This window comes from Notamacropus eugenii, chromosome 2 (assembly GCF_028372415.1).
Source record: "Notamacropus eugenii isolate mMacEug1 chromosome 2, mMacEug1.pri_v2, whole genome shotgun sequence".
NCBI lineage: Eukaryota > Metazoa > Chordata > Mammalia > Diprotodontia > Macropodidae > Notamacropus > Notamacropus eugenii.
In genome coordinates, this window is record NC_092873.1 from 218044781 (window position 1) to 218065455 (window position 20675).

The 20675-nt window shown below is 37.4% G+C and overlaps 2 protein-coding genes across 4 annotated transcripts; both read left to right on the top strand.

Annotated features, from left to right (window-relative positions):
- Positions 1 to 1230: 1230 nt before the first annotated feature.
- Positions 1231 to 4311, top strand: LOC140523817 (trace amine-associated receptor 7a-like). 2 transcript variants are annotated; one of them, XM_072638464.1, is made up of 2 exons: positions 1231 to 1238; positions 3270 to 4311. In XM_072638464.1, the coding sequence occupies exons 1-2, from the start codon at positions 1231 to 1233 to the stop codon at positions 4309 to 4311; spliced, it is 1050 nt and encodes a 349-aa protein (XP_072494565.1). The 2 variants fall into 2 exon arrangements, with proteins under 2 accessions (XP_072494565.1, XP_072494564.1); XM_072638463.1 differs by lacking the exon at positions 1231 to 1238 and having other exon boundaries at positions 3256 to 4311.
- Positions 4312 to 17081: 12770 nt separating this feature from the next.
- On the top strand, positions 17082 to 20215 carry LOC140523818 (trace amine-associated receptor 9-like). Of its 2 annotated transcripts, XM_072638467.1 has the most exons (2): positions 17082 to 17089; positions 19174 to 20215. In XM_072638467.1, exons 1-2 carry the CDS (start codon positions 17082 to 17084, stop codon positions 20213 to 20215), a joined length of 1050 nt encoding a protein of 349 aa, XP_072494568.1. The 2 variants fall into 2 exon arrangements, with proteins under 2 accessions (XP_072494568.1, XP_072494566.1); XM_072638465.1 differs by lacking the exon at positions 17082 to 17089 and having other exon boundaries at positions 19160 to 20215.
- Positions 20216 to 20675: the final 460 nt, after the last annotated feature.

Consider the following 20675-nt stretch of genomic DNA (forward strand, 5'->3'; position numbering starts at 1 on the left):
CCAGGATGAACACAGTCAAGAAAGTGGCCCTGGGGTTTTTCCTCAAAAAGAAATGTGAGCCCAATGAGTGGTGATCTGATAATGCAGCAGGAGTGAGAACAATGAACTTGCCAAAAGAAAGATGCGGGACACTGAAGAAATTTCAGTGGAACATGTCCACTCATTAAGACCACTGCCACCCATTAATGTCAACAGAATTCTGAATGTAGTCCAGACTGGACTGGTGTCTAACCTGGTGAGACAGAGCAGTCCAAAGGCAGGGGTGATAGAAGTCAAGTAGTGGTTAAATTAGTTTCAGAGTAAGAAAAATACTTCAATGGAAATCCTCCTGAGTAGGAGACCTTAATATGTTGAGGCACAGGCACTGGGATGAACAATGACAGAATCATTACTAGATCTTGAGTTACTTTTTCCACAGATTCAGTGGGAACAATATGGCCCTAAATCTTGGGAATTGTTATTATACTGTGGAGTATAGAACCAGAGATCTGTGATAGAAACAGGAATAGAATTCAAGGAGCAGTGACTGTGAGCATGTCAAAGACATGATAGATGTGGTAATGGATGTTGGGAAATAGGAGAAGTGTATACCTGGGTAGAGCACACTTTGGCAGAGGATAAGATAGAGCATATAGAGAACAGAGAATTGTTGTTATCTCAAGCTCAGGGCACAATCTGATTGCTGGGTCTTAGCTCTGGGAAACAGGGTATCTCCAACATATTTTGACACCTTCAATAGACTTCAAATTTCAATTTCTCTTGGTAGTAGAAAGTAGTAGAAGGTTTCATATACAGAAACTGAAATGTCTCTGTCCTCCCTCCACCAGCCTCACTTTCTCCTCCAGAGTCATCTAGATCAAGTGACCAGATATTAATCAAGATGTCTGGAGATGACCCTGGCTTCAATGGGGACCCTGGTTCTTTTTAGGGCATAAATACTGTATGGCCAGAGGCACTACTCACTTCCCAGTCAGCTTGGGGTACATCATTACAAATGTATTGAAGTTCTATGCTGCCTTGAAGAACATGCATTTCCCCTCTACTGGGTATGAGGATGGTCTGTGCTCCTTAAAAACTACATTTATTTTAATCAAGGACTTTTTCTTATTTACTCATTTCAGTCATGTCTGACTCTTCATGACCGCATTGGGGGTTTTCTTGGCAAAGGTACTGGAGTGCTTTGCTATTTCGTTCTCCAGCCCATTTGACAAATGAAGAACTGAAACACACATGGTTAAGTGACTTGCCCAGGGACACACTGCTGGTATCTAGGGCCAGATGTGAACTCAGGAAATGAGTCTTCCTGACTCCAGGCCCAGCACTCTGTCCATCACTGCACACCTGGCTGACCAAACAACAGGGACTTACTGTCTTCCTATATACCACATGAATTGTACAGCTATTAAGTTATTGTACACGTAGAGAAGATATTTACTTATTGATAATTAATGCAGAGAGAGGCAGCATGACAGGGATTGAGGTTTGATCTTGGAGTCAGAACCTTGACTTGGGGTCTGCTCCCACCTTTGACACTTAATATACTTGTGACCAAGGGCAAGTCGCATAACCTCTCAGTACTCACAGACAACTCTCAAGGATTATAAGGGACAGACAGGTTGTCAGCTGTCATTAGTGAAGGGATTTCCCTACCATCAGTTCCTCATAACCATGAAATGACAAGTAGGTATAGTTTTAAGCTATTAAAGTTTAAAGCTGCCCTGATACTTTTGTGACACCCTTTTTATGGAGGGGCAGCATTTACTAGTAGAGGGAAGGTTTGATTTGAAATAAAGAAGCCCTGAATTCTGACACATGTTGGTTCCTGAGAAAGTCTTTTAGCCTCTCAGTACCTTCCCTAATGCCTCACCCAGAACTCTATAGTACTGAAGTTCAACAATAGTTACCTATTTGCTTTGTAAAAAGATATGTTCACGGTGAAAATTTTTATGTATGTAAGTACAATACGTAATGTTTCCAATAAAATGTAATATGGAAACATCCAAGGGTTCTCAAAGATTCTGCCAATGAATCCCAGTACATTCAAGCAGATCAAACCAAAAAAGATTTAAATTATGGATCTAATAAATGCTTGTATGTTTGCAGTCTAGGGATTGACTAATAATGGAAAATTTTCTTAAAAGTTTTTGATGAGTTATGTGCTAACATGGGCAGCCAATATCTAATAAAGTACAGACTGTTGTTTAATAAGGAGAATCTGTGAAAATACACCTACATTTGTGTGTAGATATATGTGTGCTTTTATACATATGTAATCAGTGTCCTAAAAGGCAGTGCAATTTTAAGTTTTAATAGCTATGTGCACAAATATGTGCACACATCTGTATAGCTGTATGTATGCATACATATGAGAACATACCTGCATCTCATAGTTGTGTGCACTCACACACATATACATTTATATGAGATGTCAGTACATTCAACATAAATTCAACAATCAAAAAAAAATCCATCTTACAAAATGAAATAGATCATTTATGTTCCTATACAGTAAACAAGTGTAGCAGAGTAAAAAACTCACTAATAGTTATTGAAAAAAAGTCTCTTCTTGTTCACACCTACCCCATAGGGATTGTCTCTTAGGGCTTTTCTGCACTTCTTGGCTGAGTTCCAGAAAGGTTGTCGTACTTTGGGCATTAATTCAGAGTTGATGACAGGAAGAAAGGTAAAGTAATAAAAGGTGACCCTTGAACTGAGGGGTCCTTTATTATCTCAGTCTTAAATAGGAGCTTGTCAGAGGTAGAGAATGAGAGTATTAGAAGGAAATGTTACCAAGCAGGTAAGTACTGATTGTCTTGGTGCTGAATTTTAGTAGACTTATTAAAAGATTTTTATTTGGTGGTTTTGAGCTGAGGGGAAGGAGTTCTACTGAGTTAAATAACATATACTGAGTATAACAGAGGATGGGGCTTCACTGTTTATAGGAAAGAGGGAAAGGATCAAACATTTATGTAGTGCCTACTGTGCCAAGCAATGTGTTAAGTAATTTCCAAATATTATCTCAGTAAAATGGATCATATTTTATAATTATGTTATTATATATAGCATACCTAAGTATTATGTAATCATAAAACATAAAACATATAATTATATATTCTAATTATAAATAATAATATATAAATAAGGAAATTACTTGACTTTGTACAGACATGCATTTAATTTCTTTTTCTTCAGGAATATTGGAAATGTCAGTGGTAACTTTTCTGTGACAAAAAAGATATAAGCAGAGAGGGAAAAATGATGAGCAGCAGCAACGAGTCCCAGCCTGCAGCTGTACAGCTCTGCTATGACAACATCAATGGGTCCTGCATTAAAACCTCCTACTCCCCAGCACCCAGAGTCATCCTCTACTTGGCCTTTGGCTCTGGAGCTCTGCTGGCTGTGTTGGGAAACCTCTTAGTGATGGTTTCAATTCTTCACTTCAAGCAGCTGTACTCTCCAGCCAACTTTCTCATTGCCTCCTTGGCTTGTGCTGACTTTTTGGTGGGAGCCACTGTGATGCCTTTTAGCATGGTGAGGTCAGTGGAGAGTTGCTGGTATTTTGGGGAGAGTTATTGTAAATTTCACTCTTGTTTTGATTTCTCATTTTGTTATTCTTCTATTTTTCATTTGTGTTTCATCTCCATTGATAGATACATTGCTGTCACTGACCCTCTGGTCTATCCAACCAAATTCACTCTGTCAGTTTCAGGAATATGCATTGCATTCTGCTGGTTCCTTGCCATTACATTTAGTTTTTCTCTTCTTTACACAGGTGCCAATGATGATGGGCTGGAGGAATTAGTAAGTGCCCTGACCTGTGTGGGAGGTTGTCAGATTGCTGTGAATCAAACCTGGGTACTGATAGACTTTCTGCTGTTCTTCATCCCCACTCTGATCATGGTCATTCTTTACTGTAAGATTTTTCTAGTAGCTAAAGAACAGGCTAGAAAGATAGAAAGTATGAGCAGCAAAACTGAGTCATTCTTAGAGAGTTACAAAGCCAGAGTTTCCAAGAGGGAGAGAAAAGCAGCAAAAACCCTGGGTATTGCAGTGATTGCATTTTTGATTTCATGGTTCCCTTATTTTATTGAAACAATAATTGATGCATTCCTAGGGTTCATCACTCCAACATATATTTATGAGATTTTAATTTGGTTTGGCTATTACAACTCAGCCATGAACCCTCTGATCTATGCTTTCTTTTACCCTTGGTTTCGAAGAGCAATCAAGCTGATTGTCACTGGGAAAGTCTTCAGAGGGCACTCTTCAACAATCGATTTGTTTTCTGAACAAGCTAAGGTCTTAGACTGAAGAATATAAAATATGGGGCAAAGTTAAAAATGGAAGAAGCCAATTAGTATGAGATGAAGACTTGCTCTCTTCATGCAATCCAAATCCCAGTTTCAGGGTTGATATTAAATAAAATCTATTTAACATGCCAAATTGCATGTGAATAGTGTTTGCCAGCTGTCTTCAAAGTTATACTCCTGTTCCTGTCTTTTCTCATTTGACATTTGTATGTGTTCATTATTCCTGTCTTGGAACAAGGGGCAACAGGATTTTTTTCTTTTTAAAAAAGGCATATATTTTGCCTCTTCTGATTCTTTGAAAGAACATTTCTGATATCTTTTCTGTCTTTTCAGAAGTTAAAATAACGTTTTCACATATGATAAATTTGAGTAATTTTTTTATTATGTAGTTAACAATTATATTTATTTAAATAAATAGCCCTGAAAGATTTTCAGCTCTATTCTGGATTATAGAAATTTCTTGGCTTTTTTTCTTACATTCCCTTTTTTTTCTTTATTTTTTTAAAGAAAGAGTAGTAAGAGATAAATCCTACCAACAGCTAGTAATGAAGCTGAGCCTCCCTGTAAAAGGAGGCCGTACAGTACCAATGGTTTTGTTCCTCCAAAGTCCTTGGTTTTCTTTGCATTCTAGTGGGGGCAACATGGGGCAGCTGTGGTCTCAAGGCCAGATGTGGCTCTCTAGGTCTTCAGCTGCGGTTGTTTGATTAACTCCAAATTTCAATTCAAAGTTTCAACTCCATTCAAACTTCAACTTCTTTGTAAAGTTCGAAATCTTTCAGAGGGCTGCAGTTGACGACCTAGAGGGTAACATGTAGCCTTGAGGCCACAGGTTCCCCAGCCCTGTTCTAGATGATAGGAGAACTTAGCCATCCACAGGTTTTTTCTTTGAGTGTAAGTTGCCTTAAACCATTCTTTCATTGATAATAATAATCAGAAGCATTTATATAATCTATATACCAGGCACTGTGCACAGTACATCACAAATATTTTCTCATTGGTTTTTCACAATAACCCTGGTGAAGTAGGTGCTATTTTTTCCCCCATTTTACTTCTGAGGAAACTGAGGCAAACAGAGGTGAAGTGATTTGTCCAGGATTACAAATGTCTGAGGCTGGATTTGAATTCACGTCTTCCCAACCTAAGACTCTTAATTGGATCCACTAGACCAAGAAGTTGCCTCATTAGCAACATTACATACATATAACATAATATTACCAAATGTTACCTAAAAATAAAATAACATAACATTACCAAACCAGCAGTTACAAGAGAATCTAATTTGCCTTTACAACTATTTGCTCATTCTAGTAATATAAGAGGTTACTTTAGTCATCTAAAAAAGTCCAAAGTTAATATGGGATAACACAGATTTTAGGAGGTTGTTTCATTATGTCCAACTCTTCCTCATCCACTTGCAGTTTTCTTGGCAAAGATGTTGGAGTGGTTTGCAGCATCCTTCCCTAGTTCATTTTACAAATGAGTAACTAATGCAAACAAGGTTAAGTGACTTGTCCAAGGTCACCCAGCCAGCTAAGTCAGTGAGGGCAGATGAGAACTCATGAAGATGAGTCTTCCTGACTCTAGGCCCAACACTCTGTCTATCCATATTGTCTCATAGGTGCCTCAATTTTAGGCTGCAATTACAATTATACATGTATATATATATATATATATAAAGTACATGCTGGTATACAGGTACATGCATGCATGAACATATATGTATACGCATGTATGTATACATATAATGCTATTGTGAAACACATGCTATAGTATATCATATATGTTTCACATATGTTTCATATGTTATCTCTTTTTTTTTGCTGCTTAGATTATAATCATCAATTCCATACAATATAGTTTCCTTTCTCCTTCAGTAAAAAAGTACAGGAAATGTTAAGATTGTTGATACATTTACTTTAAATATTTAGGAACAAAATTAAAGATTTATATGAAAAGAATGTTGAAATATTTTAATATTCTTTGTATATTATAATGGACAGCAGGTCTATTAGAAAACATAATTCTCTTTGTGTTTTGACTTATGAAGTGAAGATTAAAATATCAGACAAATTATAACTTCCTTACAACTTAGTATTTTGTCTCTTATCAGCCTTAGATCCCCTGATTCAAACCAGAACCTCCATCTTGTAGGCCTAGCCTTCCAATACATCACAGATTCTTATACATGGACTTGCCTATGGTCCAAGGGAAATTCAAAGATTTCTCACACTTTGATGTGGAACATTTGGGCATAGATTAGTAACTGGTCTGGAGATGCTCTCAGTCTTTATTATACTTTCTTGGTTATATGAAAGGATTGGGGCCTGGTTATATACCCCAGTTGGAATATACAGTGGGAATAGAATGATTTTTCCACCTTAGTTCTTTTGCCACAACTTTCTAACTGGCATTTGCCTTAAAAAGGATAATGTAGTTCAGGGCTATTATAGTGGACAAAGGGCACATCTGTGAGGAATATCATTCCCTGTAGTCTCCAGGTTCCAGTGAGAAACCTGAGATAATCTACATTTTTGTTAGAGAGAAAGCCCTTATACCTACACAGATTGTTCTCTCTTTAAGACTCAACTGGGGAAAATGAAGTAAAACAAAGACATTAAAAAGGAATGTGGAGGATCACAGATTTAGTGCTTGAATGGACCTGAGAGGCCCTCATATCTAAGGCCCTGATTTTAACAATGAGGAAACTGATGGTTAGAGAGGTTAAGTGACTTGGCCACTCACACAGCTGACAGATGTCTAAAGGAGGATATGAACTCAAGTCTTCTCAATTCCACATCCAAAATTCTATACCCTTTGGCATTTAACTGTATGATGGCTCCTGTGTCTGGAGAGTAGGCTCATATCACAAAGGCTTCAGACCCAAACTGATGTTTCTAAAGCCTTCCCATCCAATTTGTTTACACTACACTCTGTTTTGCTTTTCCCCTTGCTGATAGCACTGATGCTGAGAAGTCCCCTGCATCTTTGCTGGAGATAAAGTATTTAGTTTATACTTCTTCATGAAAACAAATGCAAAGCGATTATTCCCTGGGCCATAAAGTCATTGTGTTGCTCCCTCCATCTTTACCCAGTCTTGGCCTTCTTTGGCCTGAAGCACCATAGGGAACAAGGATTTTTCAAAGTACTTTGCTGAAGCCACATTCCTCTGGATGGTGGCTGGTACTCATATTCCAACATTCCCTTGTAATACAGGATTTCATATTCTGAAACATATTTTTCTGTTCCCATAATCCTGATGTTCACAAAATTCACACCATTCTCCTCTTCCCAAATGTCAGATTTCACTCCAGATGTGTAGAAGTCCAAATTCACTACCTATATGATTTCAGATTTACCTATATGAGCCTCAGTTTTTTATTCATAAAAAATAGGAAAAATGGACAAAAATGAACCCTAAGATAACTTAAATCAAAATCTTATTTAGATAGGTTGATTTCTGATACCTCTTACGTGGTGGTATCCTTCTTAATGGCATCCAGTGAATCTAGCTGAATTTCCGTTGCAAGAGCTGGTCCATTTTCTCTTGTATTCCATGACATAAAATGCTTATGAAGTTAATGTATCAATTCTTAATGATGCAGTGGATAAATATCACTCCTTGAGTCAGGAAGACATCTTCTTGAATTCAAATCTGACCTCAGACACTTACCATCTTTGTGACCCTGGGCAAGTCACTTGCCCGTTTCTTCATCTGTAAAATGAACTGGACAAAGTAATGTCAATCTACTCTAGTATCTTTGCCAAGAAAACCCCAAAAGGAGTCACAAAGTGTCACACATGACTGAAAAAAATAAGACTGCACAATGCTAAATGACAAAGTAGCACCTTGGAAGACTTTGTAAATACTATAGAGATTGTTTCTAAATACTTTGAAGGTAACTGAGCTGTTTATTACAACGTTTCCCTCCTTACTTGATTCTTTCTTTGGCTGCTTAAACTGGGAAATTTACGCATGTGGATATTATGTGATATTGAATCTCAGAAGAGCAACTTACCTCAGAGTTCATCAAACCTCAGTTCCTGGTTCACTGAAATACATAAAAGGGAAATTTGATCCAGGCATGGCAAAAATCTTCACAGACATTGCTGGGATCAGTGAATATTTTGCAAAAAAATGAAACAGACCCTGCTCTCAAAGGAAGTTAGAGTCTATCAAGGCAAGCAGTACAGGATCTTAGATTTAGAAACCCCTAAAAGACATTTATCAGTCATCTCGTCCAATCCCCCACATTATGAAACTAAGTAAATTGTGCTTCACAGAGATTGAACAAAGTGCCTAAGCTCACCCACATAGAAAGTGGTAGAAAAAGGAATAGAACCAGATCCTTTCATACCAAAGGCCCTTCCACTCCACCACATCCCTCCCCTTCCTGTTCTTCATCCTTCATTTTCCTAGAGGACAGATGACAACGTGGTGATGTCCCGACTCATCCATTACTTGGATTTCAGTGGGGCAGAGTTGCAGACAGTAGTCAGCCACACTCTCCCTGTCACAGTCATCAATGTCCACTCACAAGACAAAAGTCATGCCAACTTGTGATGGCCCTGGATAACTTGCCATCTTCAATGTCTGGCGAAGCTCTAAGTGCTCCATAGTGTCTACTTCTGCCACCTTCATGTCTTTTGCAACAAATTGTTTTCATCCACTCATTCCCCTAGGTGGAAACCTTCACATGCTTGGGGTAGACATCCCCCTAACTCTCCAATGACTTTCAGGGTGTGAGGCCTGTCAGTTCCCCTCAACCTGGTTTAGCCCATCTGCCAAGATGTTAAGGCAATGTGGTGCAGTAGAAAGAAAAGTGAACATAGGAGTTTACAGACATGAGTTCAAATCCCAGTTCTAGCATTTACAACCTTTCTCATTCTGGGAAATTCACATCACTTCTCTTGAAGGTTGAATAAGATTACTCTCATAGTCTCTCATAGATCAATGATCTTCTAAATACATACAAAACAAAAAAAAATGCTGGGTAATTTTAGGGGGCAAGAAGCGTTAACAATTGGGGCAAATTAGGAAAAGTATCATGTTAGAGGTGGTGCTTAAATAAATTTTAAAGAAGTTGGGGATTAGGAGAGGTGGAAGTGAAGAGAAAACTCATTCCATGCATTCTTACAACCTGTGTAAAAACCACACATATTGGAAGCTGAATGTCATCTGTGAAAAAACAGCACACAAGGTAGATTGCAGTGTGCTTCAAGGGAATAATGTACAGAAAACTGAGAAATGTATGCTTGTCCCTGATTGTCCAGGGCTTTAAATTCCAAACAGAGGAAATAGTATCTTATGTAAGAGGCAAAATGGAACCTCTGAAGATGTGATCTTATGATCTGATAAATAAACCCAGAAGACTAATTTTGTAATACCTAAGATAATATAAACGAAAATATTTTTAAAATTGGACATGACTGAATAATTGAAAAGCCAATAACTGTCCTGAAGTGGATAATGAGATATATTTGGCTCTTCTCAGCTGGGAATGTTGTGTGTATTAAATGAAGTAGTTAATGTACTACATGTGCTGCTGCTTAACTGTTTTCCTTTGTGAATTGGGGTAGTTCAAATGTGGAAAGCATGGGGGGAAAAGATTGGAGTTACCTGGAAATGACTGTGTCACAGAGACACCTCGCATAAATAAACATTTTATGAAGACTGACTAGGTAGAAAGCATGACAGAATGGAGATTCCTTTTACTTTTCAACTGCATATGTTTATATTAGCAGTGCTCTTCTGGGCAGACACCAAAAGCAAAGTCCATTGGGTTTCATGCCTGACTGCTTAGTTTGAACTGTATTAGAATGAATAGAAGAGAATTTTGCAGAAATGATCATTTCTCTTTGCTCCCAGTTCATAACAATATGTGTCATTGGTAACTTCGGACTTAGAATGTTCATGTAGATAAATGGCATCAAACATTTATAGGATTTGGAGCCTGAGGGACCTTAATGAGCTCCTCGTCCAACTCTCACTTCATAAGTGAGGAAACCAGAATCGAAGAAGAAAAATGGCTTACCCACTGTCACAGACAGTTATTAATTTTCAAACACAGGAATGGCATCAAGGATATCCTCTAAGTCCAAAAATCCCTCTTCTCTGTCACATATATAATAATTTCTTGCTGGAGAAAGTGCCTTACCCCTACTACTTTGAAGATTAAATATTTGTATGGAGACCAGAGACAATAGACATCAGACAACATACTCTCTAAGGGATGAAATTAAAGAGCATGTACTTCAATACTCCAATTTTAAAGATAAGGGCATTGAAGCCCAAAGCAAATGAAGTTATTTGGTCAACTTTACAAAGTTAATTAGAAACAGACATTGGACCAGAACCCCCTTTCCATGGGGGTTCACTCTTGCCTTACCCAGTTCTGAGGTTCTTCACACTCCTCTCTGATGGTGTTATACAGCACCATACCTCAAAGAACTATACTTTATTTCACTTAATGGCCATGTCATAGCATTCTGGCTAGTACTTTTGATTCCCCAGCTTTCTTAATTCTAGGATCTCAGTAGAATGAGCATATAAGGATTCTGGCTATGGGACAATCTTCATCTTCAACCACAATTAGCTATTGACATCATACAAAAAGCTGTCTTAAATGATTTGAGAAATGTGCACAGAGAAGTGGGACTTCCAGGGCTTCTTCTCCCACTTATATTATGGGGTAGGAAGATCCTGTTACTCAGCCTGGCCCAAAAATCATTCACTGCTTATGTGGCTGAGCATCTCATTTCACTTCTTTCTTCTGGAGTGGAATCTATACATATACTACCAGACTCTACTGATGTGTTGGTTTTGCTGAACTTGCTATCTTAATTTTCGTTATATTCTTTGGTACCTTTGCTGGCTTGCTAGGATGGCATGTATATGTATATGTGTATGTGAATATGTATATGTACATATGAGTATGTGTATATGGAAACACATATGTATATGTGTGTGGTTAGTCATATGCAGGTATGTGTGTATATGCATGTGTATATATGTGGGTATGAAGGTCATATATATATATATACACACACACATCCATGCCATTCCCCATCAGATAATGAAATCCCTGATACTAAATACTTGAGAATAGATGTGCATATATTAAAAATCCAATTGATAAGAGATTTTCTACTAAACAGCAGTTTTTCTGATAATGATTTTTCCAAAGGTGTCTTTCCTCAGTTCATACCTCACACAATATCGATACTATCTTAGACATTTTTCTATCCTTAAGATTATCAGACAGTTACACAAAAATTGGGGGAAATCATTTAACTTTTGGTACCATTATCAAGGCAATTTTTGTGTAAAATCCAATTAATCCTCAATTAATAAGTCCTTAATCCAATTTTGACAATGTATTACCAAACATATCAATAAAATTAAAACTCAAAGCCTGAATTTCCATGACAGATAAAGTTTGGAAGTCAATCATGTATATCTGTATATAGTTCTTTAGGGAAAATAGTTATCCTGTTGCATTTTTCCCAAAATGTGATATTTCATTTAATAAGAAAGTTTTTACATTACATCTTTTCTTATTACTTTGTCTAATCATAACCCCCTTAGAAGGTTATCATCCCTACATTTTAATTTGACCAACAACATAGGTAAAAATTATAAGATAGTCATACTTGTACCCTATTATAATTAACATGGAGATGTTCCAGTCTCATTCTATTATTTAAACAGTTCAGTGCTGTACTTAGAAAACTTCTTGGTAACAGAAATATGATATAAGAAGAAAAGAGGGTCATCATAACTCTTAATAGAGGGAAAATCTCCCTTAGCTCTGTTTGATTCCTGGCTTGAGTCATAGCTGACAATCAATTATGTAGTCACAAAATGTTAAAAGCAAGGCTCCCTATTAACCAGGTGAAGAATTTTTCTTTTCAGCAAGGAATTAGCAGAATGGGGAAATAGAGTCAGAGGAATCTTACCTAGGCTAAGTATGAGGTCATCACTGAAACTTTCTCCATACAGAGACATTCACTTTTAAGCATTCTCAGACTGCTGAACATGCCATTTTCCACTATTGGCTTTTATGACAATTCAGATAACCAGCCCAGTAATCAAAGCACAAAACAACAATTAATTCACAGTCCCAGGAAGGCTTACCTTAAAAAAGCAAAAATTCACTAACCTCAACTTAGAGCTTCAATATTTTCCTGATGTTTCCCAAATAATTAAGATTTCATTAATCTTTTATTTATAAATTAAAACTGCCAATAGTCTGACTTTCAGAAATACAGGAAATCTCAAATAGTTGACATGGTTAATATGTTAAAACATCTTTAAACCATCTTATATACTTTCATAACAACCACGATTGTCAAATGAAAATCTGCTTCTATGGTAAATAGTATCATTATTATCATTTTTAGTATTAAGATTCATAAATAAGTATATTTTCCTTAAATATTTAATAGCTTTCAAATATCTAATTTTATCACATCCTTTTAAAAGCCAATTCATATTTAACAAAATCCTTACTAAAATTGCATTGTCTAACAGCATTTTTGTTTTACAATGGTGTCTCATTACAATGCTGTCTCTAATATCAAAATATCAGAGAATTTAGAAATACAATACAATACAATTTAGATATGTAAGAATAACACAAACAGTAAGCTGTGATGACATCAATTGCATTTCTAAATTATAATATAAGAAAATCATTGATCTTATTACCTTTGTCATTTTGAAACTACTTTAAAGTTATCAGGTATGGAACAATTACACTAAATTAGATAAATAATAGTAATATAGTGCTTAGTATATTCCAGTAGCTATCTTAAGTGTGCATGGACAAACACACACATGTGATTGTATATATGTGTTTATATATAATATGTATATATACATATTATATATATATGTATATATGTACGTATGTATCTTTGATCTTACAACAATGGCCATTATTATATTTATCTTTCCAAATCAAGAAACTGGGATAAACAATGATAAAATAACTTTCCTAAAATTACATATCTAATAAACTTCTGTAACTGGAACAGAGAAGGATAGGTTCACCAAGGGCAAAACCTGGCTAGCTCCCCCACTTTATACTTCCATGTCAGGCACTGCCATGGACACTGGAGTCTCCCAGGCAGCAGCTGGGCAGAGCCTGTCAATGATTTTCCCTGCATTGGAGACACTGACTGAAAGGGCTGTGGGGTAGAGTTGTGCGGCTAGGCACTAGGGTGGCTGGTACCAGGGTCTCCCCATTGGTGGTAGTTCCTGATGTCAGGGCAGAGGGAATGCTGGCTGTGGGGCCTGTCCTCACACACAGTTGCAGCTGCTGGGGTTGGGTAGCTGCTGGGGAAGGGGATGTGAAGCCTCTCATGGTTTCTGCCCCCTGGGTAGGGAAACAATTCAAGTTTCCACACACTTCTCCAGCTTTCTCTTTCCCTACTGTATTTGGGAACCTGATCTGGGATGACAGAGGTTAACGAGAGACATGGGATGTAATGTTCTTTTTAGCAGTCCCTGGACTCATGACTCTGGGGGAGGGGAGTGGGGAAGGCAGGGGGATTTACTGAATATCCCCCTCCTTTTCCCATCCTTCCATAGAACCATATCATGTTGAGTGATTGGGATTGTAGGGAGTGTCCCTCCATATTTTCTGGGGTGTTTTCTTCTGTTTTAGCATCTACACTTATTTAAAAGGACAATATATACATTTCCTAATGGTAATGGTGCTGTGGGGACTTGGGGATAATGTAGGATAACAACTAAAAAGTCAAGGATAGGTTAATATGAGGTTGCTATAGTTATTTTCTTTAACTTTCTTTAGTCTGGCTTTTCTACCAACAATCTTTCTTTCAGTGCTCCGGATTCTAGAACAATAAAGTTATTATCTTGCCAGTTGCTTTAAAAATGTTTAACTCCTTTATAAGTTTTAATCCTTATTTTTTCCTTAAATTCTACAGAGTGGTACTTCAAAACATACTGAGATGCTTTAGAAAGGGGTGACATGTTGAAATTACCCACTAAGTCTCAGCAGTTCTTTCCTGCAAACCTAAAATAAGTAACTACCAAGCTTCTTAATGATTAGTCTCAAAATCGTGAGAATCTGCTCAGATGTTTTAGCACTTCTGCAACTTTAATTATCTAACTTTATTTCTGTAGTTCCAATTTGACCAGTGTTATAACAGTAGGAAAAAAAGGTGCCCTACATATTTTTCCTCTTTTCTTAGAATCTAACCTCCCACAGAAAACCTAAAGTGGGAAGAAGTAAAATTCATAAATATTTCCCAGTGTTCTCTCCAGCTGCAGCCCTTAGATATTTTTCTGGCTGGCTGAATTTTTTTAATCTTTCAATATAACAGAATCAAGCTCACAGCACAAACATGACATAGACATTCTGCAAACAGAGAAATGGACAAGACAGATACAAACAAGAAAAAGAATGGTGCAAAGTCCATAGGCAGGCATGAATTTACTGGTTGCAGAGGCACACAAATCAAAACCTTAAGCAATGAAACAAACCAGACACTTATGAAGACACACATTTACCAGACTAGTGCAAAATAAAAAAACAGAATGTAGGCACAAAATTAAGCAAATTAATCTATGTGCAAAAAGACCTTACCAGATTGATCCAGGATGAACACAGTCAAGAAAGGGGCACTGGAGTTTTTCCTCAAAAAGAAATGTGAGCCTAATTAAGGGTGATATGATATTGGAACAGGAGTGAGGATAATGGACTTGCCAAAAGAAAGGTGCTGGACGAGAAATTCCAGTGGCACATGTCCACTCATTAGACCACTACGACCAATTAATATCAACAGAATTCTGAATGCAGTCCAGACTGGACTGATATCTAACATGGTGAAACAAAGCAGTCCAAAGGCAGGTGTGATAGGAGTCAAGTAGTAGTTAAATTAGTTTCAGAGTAAGAAAAATACTTGCAAATGAAGTCATCTTGAGTAAGAGAGCTTAATATGTTGAGCTACAGGCACTGGGATGAACTATGACAGAATCATTACCATGTCTTGAGTTACTTTTCCCACAGATTTGGTGGGAACAATTTTGCCCCAAATATTGGGAATTTTGATTATACTGTGGAATAGAAAACCAGAGTTCTGTGATAAAAATAGAAATACAATACAAGGAACAGTGACTGTGAACATGTTAAAGACATGATGCATGTGGGGATGGATGTTGGGAATTAGTGGGAGCAAGCACCTGGTAGAGCACACTTTGGCAGAGGATAAAATAGATCATACAGAGCACAGAGGATTATCCTTGTGCCAAGCTCAGTAAATAATCTGCTTGCTGGACCTTAGGTCTGGGAAACAGGGTATCTCCAACATATTTTGACACATTCAATGTACTTCAAGTTACAATTTTTCTTCATAGTAGAACCCTTCATATCCAAAAGACAAATATCTCTGTCTTCCCCTCATGATGCTCACAGGAATCTTTCTTTTCTGCTCATTCTCAAATTTCAATCTAATATTGGTTTAGATATGGATCTCTCTGGTTATTTACTTCATCAAATTATTATTGAAGTAATATTGGATGTAACTCATCCAAGTTGCACTGATGAATTCTATTTTCTTGGGAACAATCTTGTTGCACTTGGCAACTGATGATTTAATTCCTAGGTTCTTCAAGGTAGCATAGTAGAAAGGATGTTGACTTCATGGATAGATGATCTGCTTTCAAAGCTTCATCTCCTGACTTCCTATCTTGAATTGAGTCAGTTCATGGCCCCTTCAATTAGAAAAAATAAGAATAATCAAGCTGGAAGGGGAAGGCTCCCAGGGTTGCTGTTGCAAAGAGAAATAGTTACCATTGACATTCATTCTAAATTCACTCAAAGCCAGGAGGGCTCAAAATACAGCCCTTAAGTAGAGCTTGGGGAGGGACAAACTGTGGTCGAATATATGAGCTTCAGAGGGAACTATGTTTAAGATTTTAAGGAAGAAAGAGAGATAGAGACAGAGAGAGACAGAGGAAGGAAGGAAAGAAGGAAGGAAGGAAAGTAGGAAGGAAGGAAGGAAGGAAGGAAGGAAGGAAGGAAGGAAGGAAGGAAGGAAGGAAGGAAGGAAGGAAGGAAGGAAGGAAGGAAGGAAGAGCTAGGGAGGGAGGGAGAAAGGAAGAAAGAAATCTAACCAGTAAAGCCCAAGTTAATTATGCAGCTTACCAGCCATCAAAACTTATTCCTTTTGGAGAGAAGGGGTCAAGTTCTTCAGCTAGTTGAGTCTCCATTTAGGCAGCTGGGTCTACTCACGGGTTGTGTTTGTCCTTTGCTGTTGAAGAACACCATGACAACAGAGAAATGATGACATGACTTGCAGTTGACTTTGTTTTGAGTGAGGGAGGGCTGTGCAGGTCACCAGCCTCACCTCTCCTCCAGAGTCATCTGGATCCAGTGACCAGATATTCATCAAGATGACTGGAGATGGCCCAGGCTTCAGTGGGAGACCCTGGCCCTTTTTAGGGCATAAATACTATATGACCAGAGGCACTAATCACTTACCAGTTAGCTTGGGGTACATCGTTCTAAATGCATTGAAGTTCCATGCAGCCTTAAAGAACACTCATTTCCCCTCTATTGGATATGAGAAGGATCTGTGCTCCTTAAAACCATGCTCATTTTCATCAGGAATTTTTTTTTAATTCAGTCATTTCAGTCATGTCTGACTCTTCATGACCCCATTGGGAGTTTTCTTGGCAAAGATACTGGAGTGCTTTGCTATTTCTTTCTCCAGCCATTTGATGAATGAAGAACTGAGACACACATGGTTAAGTGACTTGCCCAGGGGCACACTGCTGGTTTCTGAGGCCAGATGTGAACTCAGGAAAGTGAGTCTTTCTGACTCCAGGCCCAGCACTCTGTCCATCACTGCACACATGGCTGCCCAAACAACAGGGACTTGCTGTCTTCCTATTCAGGACATGAATTTTATAGCTATTAAGTTACTGTACACAGAGAAGTTATCAACTTATTTATAATTAATACAGAGAGAGGCAGCATGACAGGGATTGAGATTTGGTCTTGGAGTCAGAACCTTAACTTGGGATCTCAGGATCTGCTCCCACCTCTGACACTTAATATGCTTGTGACCAAGGGCAAGTCACATAGCTTCTCAGTACTCACAACCAACTCTCAAGGATTATAAGGAACAGTCAAATTGTCAGCTGTCATTGGTGAAGGGAATCTCCATACCATCATTTCCTCAAAGCCATGAAATGATAGGTAGGTACAGTCTTAAGCTATTAAAGTTTAAACTGCCCTAATACATTTGTGACACCCTATTTATGGAGGGGCAGCATTTACTAGTAGAGGGAAGGCTTGCTTGAAGCCCTTGGTTCTGACACATGCTGGTTCCTGACAATGTCTTTTAGCCTCTCAGTACCTTCCCTGATGCCTCTCCCAGAACTCTGTTGAAGTGAAGTGTGAAGTTACAGAATAGTTGCCTATTTGCTTTGTAAAAAGATGTGCTCACAGTGGAAGTTTTTCACATTGATTTTATATATGAGTGTATGTACACACAATATGCATTCAGATTTTCCAATAAAATGTAATATGGAAATAACCAAGGATTCTCAAAGATTCTGCCAATAAATCCAAGTACATTCAGGCAGATTGAGTCTAAAAAGATTTAAATCATGGATCTGATAATTACTTGTATGTTTGTGGTATGGGGATTGACTAATAGAAAATTTTCTTAAAAGTTTTTGAGGAGTTATGTGCTAATGTGGGCAGCCAATATCTAATAAAGTAAAGATTATTGTTTAATAAGGAGAATGTGTTAAAGTACACCTACATATGTGTGTATATGTATATGTGCTTTAATACATAGGTGGGCATAGTGTCCTAAAAGGCAGGGCAATTTTAAATTTTAGTAGCTACATGTACAAACATATGCACACATCTATATAACTGTACATATGCATACATATGAGCATATATCTGCATCTCATGTTTGGGTTTGTGATCTCACACTCGAATACATTTATATGAGATGTCAGTACATTCACCAGAAATTCAACAATCAAAAAGAATCCATCTTACAAAATAAATTGGATGATGTATGTTCCTATAGAGCAAGCAAGTATAGCAGAGTAAATAACTTACTAATGATTATTGGAAAAAAGTTTCTTCTCCTTGTTGACACCTAACCCCTCAGGGATTGTCTCTTAGGGGTTTTCTGGCATTTCTTGGCCAAGTCCCAGAAAGATTGTGGTACTTTGGGCATTAATTCAGAGCCGTTGACATGAAGAAGGGTAAAGTAATAAAAGGTGACCCTTGAACTGAGGAATCCTTTAGAATCTCACTGAATTTTAAAAAGGAACTAGTCAAAAGTAGAGAATGAGAGTATTAAAAAGAAATGTTACCAAGCAGGTAAGTACTGGTTATCTTGCTGTTGAATTTTAGTAGACTTATTAAAAGCTTTTTATTTGGTGATTTTGAGATTAGGGGAAGGAGTTCTATTGAGTTAAATGACCATATATTAAGTGTAACAGAGGATGGGACTTCACTGTTTATAGGAAAGAGGAAAGGGATCAAGCAGTTATATAGTGCCTACTATGCAAGGCAATGTGTCAAGTAATTTACAAACATTCTCTCAGTAAAATCTATCATAATTTATAATTATATTATTATATCACACATGATTATTACATAATCATAAAATATAAAAATATAAAAATGTATACATAATTATATATTCTAATTATAAATAATAATATATAAATAAGGAAATTACTTGACTTTTTAACGACATACATTTAATTTCTTTTTTTTCAGGAATTTTAGAAATACCAATGGTAACTTTTTTGTGATAAAAAAAAAGATATAAGCTGAAAGGGAAAAATGATGAGCAGCAGCAATCAGTCCCAGCCTGCAGCTGTACAGCTCTGCTATGACAACATCAATGGGTCCTGCATTAAAACCTCCTATTCCCCAGCACCCAGAGCCATCCTCTACCTGGTCTTTGGCTCTGGAGCTCTGCTGGCTGTGTTGGGAAACCTCTTGGTCATGATTTCAATCCTTCACTTCAAGCAGCTGCACTCTCCAGCCAACTTTCTCATTGCCTCCTTGGCTTGTGCTGACTTTTTGGTGGGAGCCACTGTGATGCCCTTTAGCATGGTGAGGTCAGTGGAGAGTTGCTGGTATTTTGGGGAGAGTTACTGTAAATTCCACTCTTGTTTTGATTTTTCATTTTGTTATTCTTCTATTTTTCATTTGAGCTTCATCTCCATTGACAGATACATTGCTGTCACTGCCCCTCTGGTCTATCCAACCAAATTCACTCTGTCAGTTTCAGGAATATGCATTGCATTCTCCTGGTTCTTTGCCATTACATTTAGTTTTTCACTTCTTTACACAGGTGCCAATGATGATGGGCTGGAGGAATTAGTAAGTGCCCTGACCTGTGTGGGAGGTTGTCAGATTGCTGTGAATCAAAACTGGGTACTGATAGAGTTCCTGCTGTTCTTCATCCCCACTCTGATCATGGTCATTCTTTACTGTAAGATTTTTCTAGTAGCTAAAGAACAGGCTAGAAAGATAGAAAGTATGAGCAGCAAAACTGAGTCATCCTCAGAGAGTTACAAAGCCAGAGTGTCCAAGAGGGAGAGAAAAGCAGCAAAAACTCTGGGTATTGCAGTGATTGCATTTCTAATTTCATGGTTCCCCTGCATTATTGAATCAATGATTGATGCATTCCTAGGGTTCATCACCCCACCTTATATTTATGAAATTTTAATTTGGTTTGCTTATTACAACTCAGCCATGAACCCTCTGATCTATGCTTTCTTTTACCCTTGGTTTCGAAGAGCAATTAAACTGATTGTCACTGGGAAAGTCTTCAGAGGGCATTCTTCAACAATTGATTTGTTTTCTGAACAAGCTAAGGTCCGAGACTGAAGAAAATAAAGTAGGGGGCAAAGTTAAAAGTGGAAGAAGCCAATTAGTATGGGATGAAGATATACTCTCTTCATTCAATTCAAATCCCAGTTTCAGGGTTGATATTATTCAGGGTTGATGTTCCTGTCTTTTCTCATTTGACATTTGTATTTGTTCATTATTCCTGTCTTAGACCAAGGAGTAACAGGATTTTTTCCTTTTAAAGAAAGCATGTATTTTGCCTCTTCTGATTCCTTCAAAGAACATTTCTCATATCTTTTCTGTCTTTTAAAACATTAAAAAAAATGTTTTCACATACAGTAAATTTGACTAATTTTCTTTTGTGTAGTTAACAATTATGTTTATTTAAATAAATAGCCCTGAAAGGTTTTCAGCTCTATTCTGGATCATAGGGATTTGTTGGGGTTTTTTTCTTTCTTTCTCTTCTATTTCTTTATTTTTTAAAGAAAGAGAAGTGAGG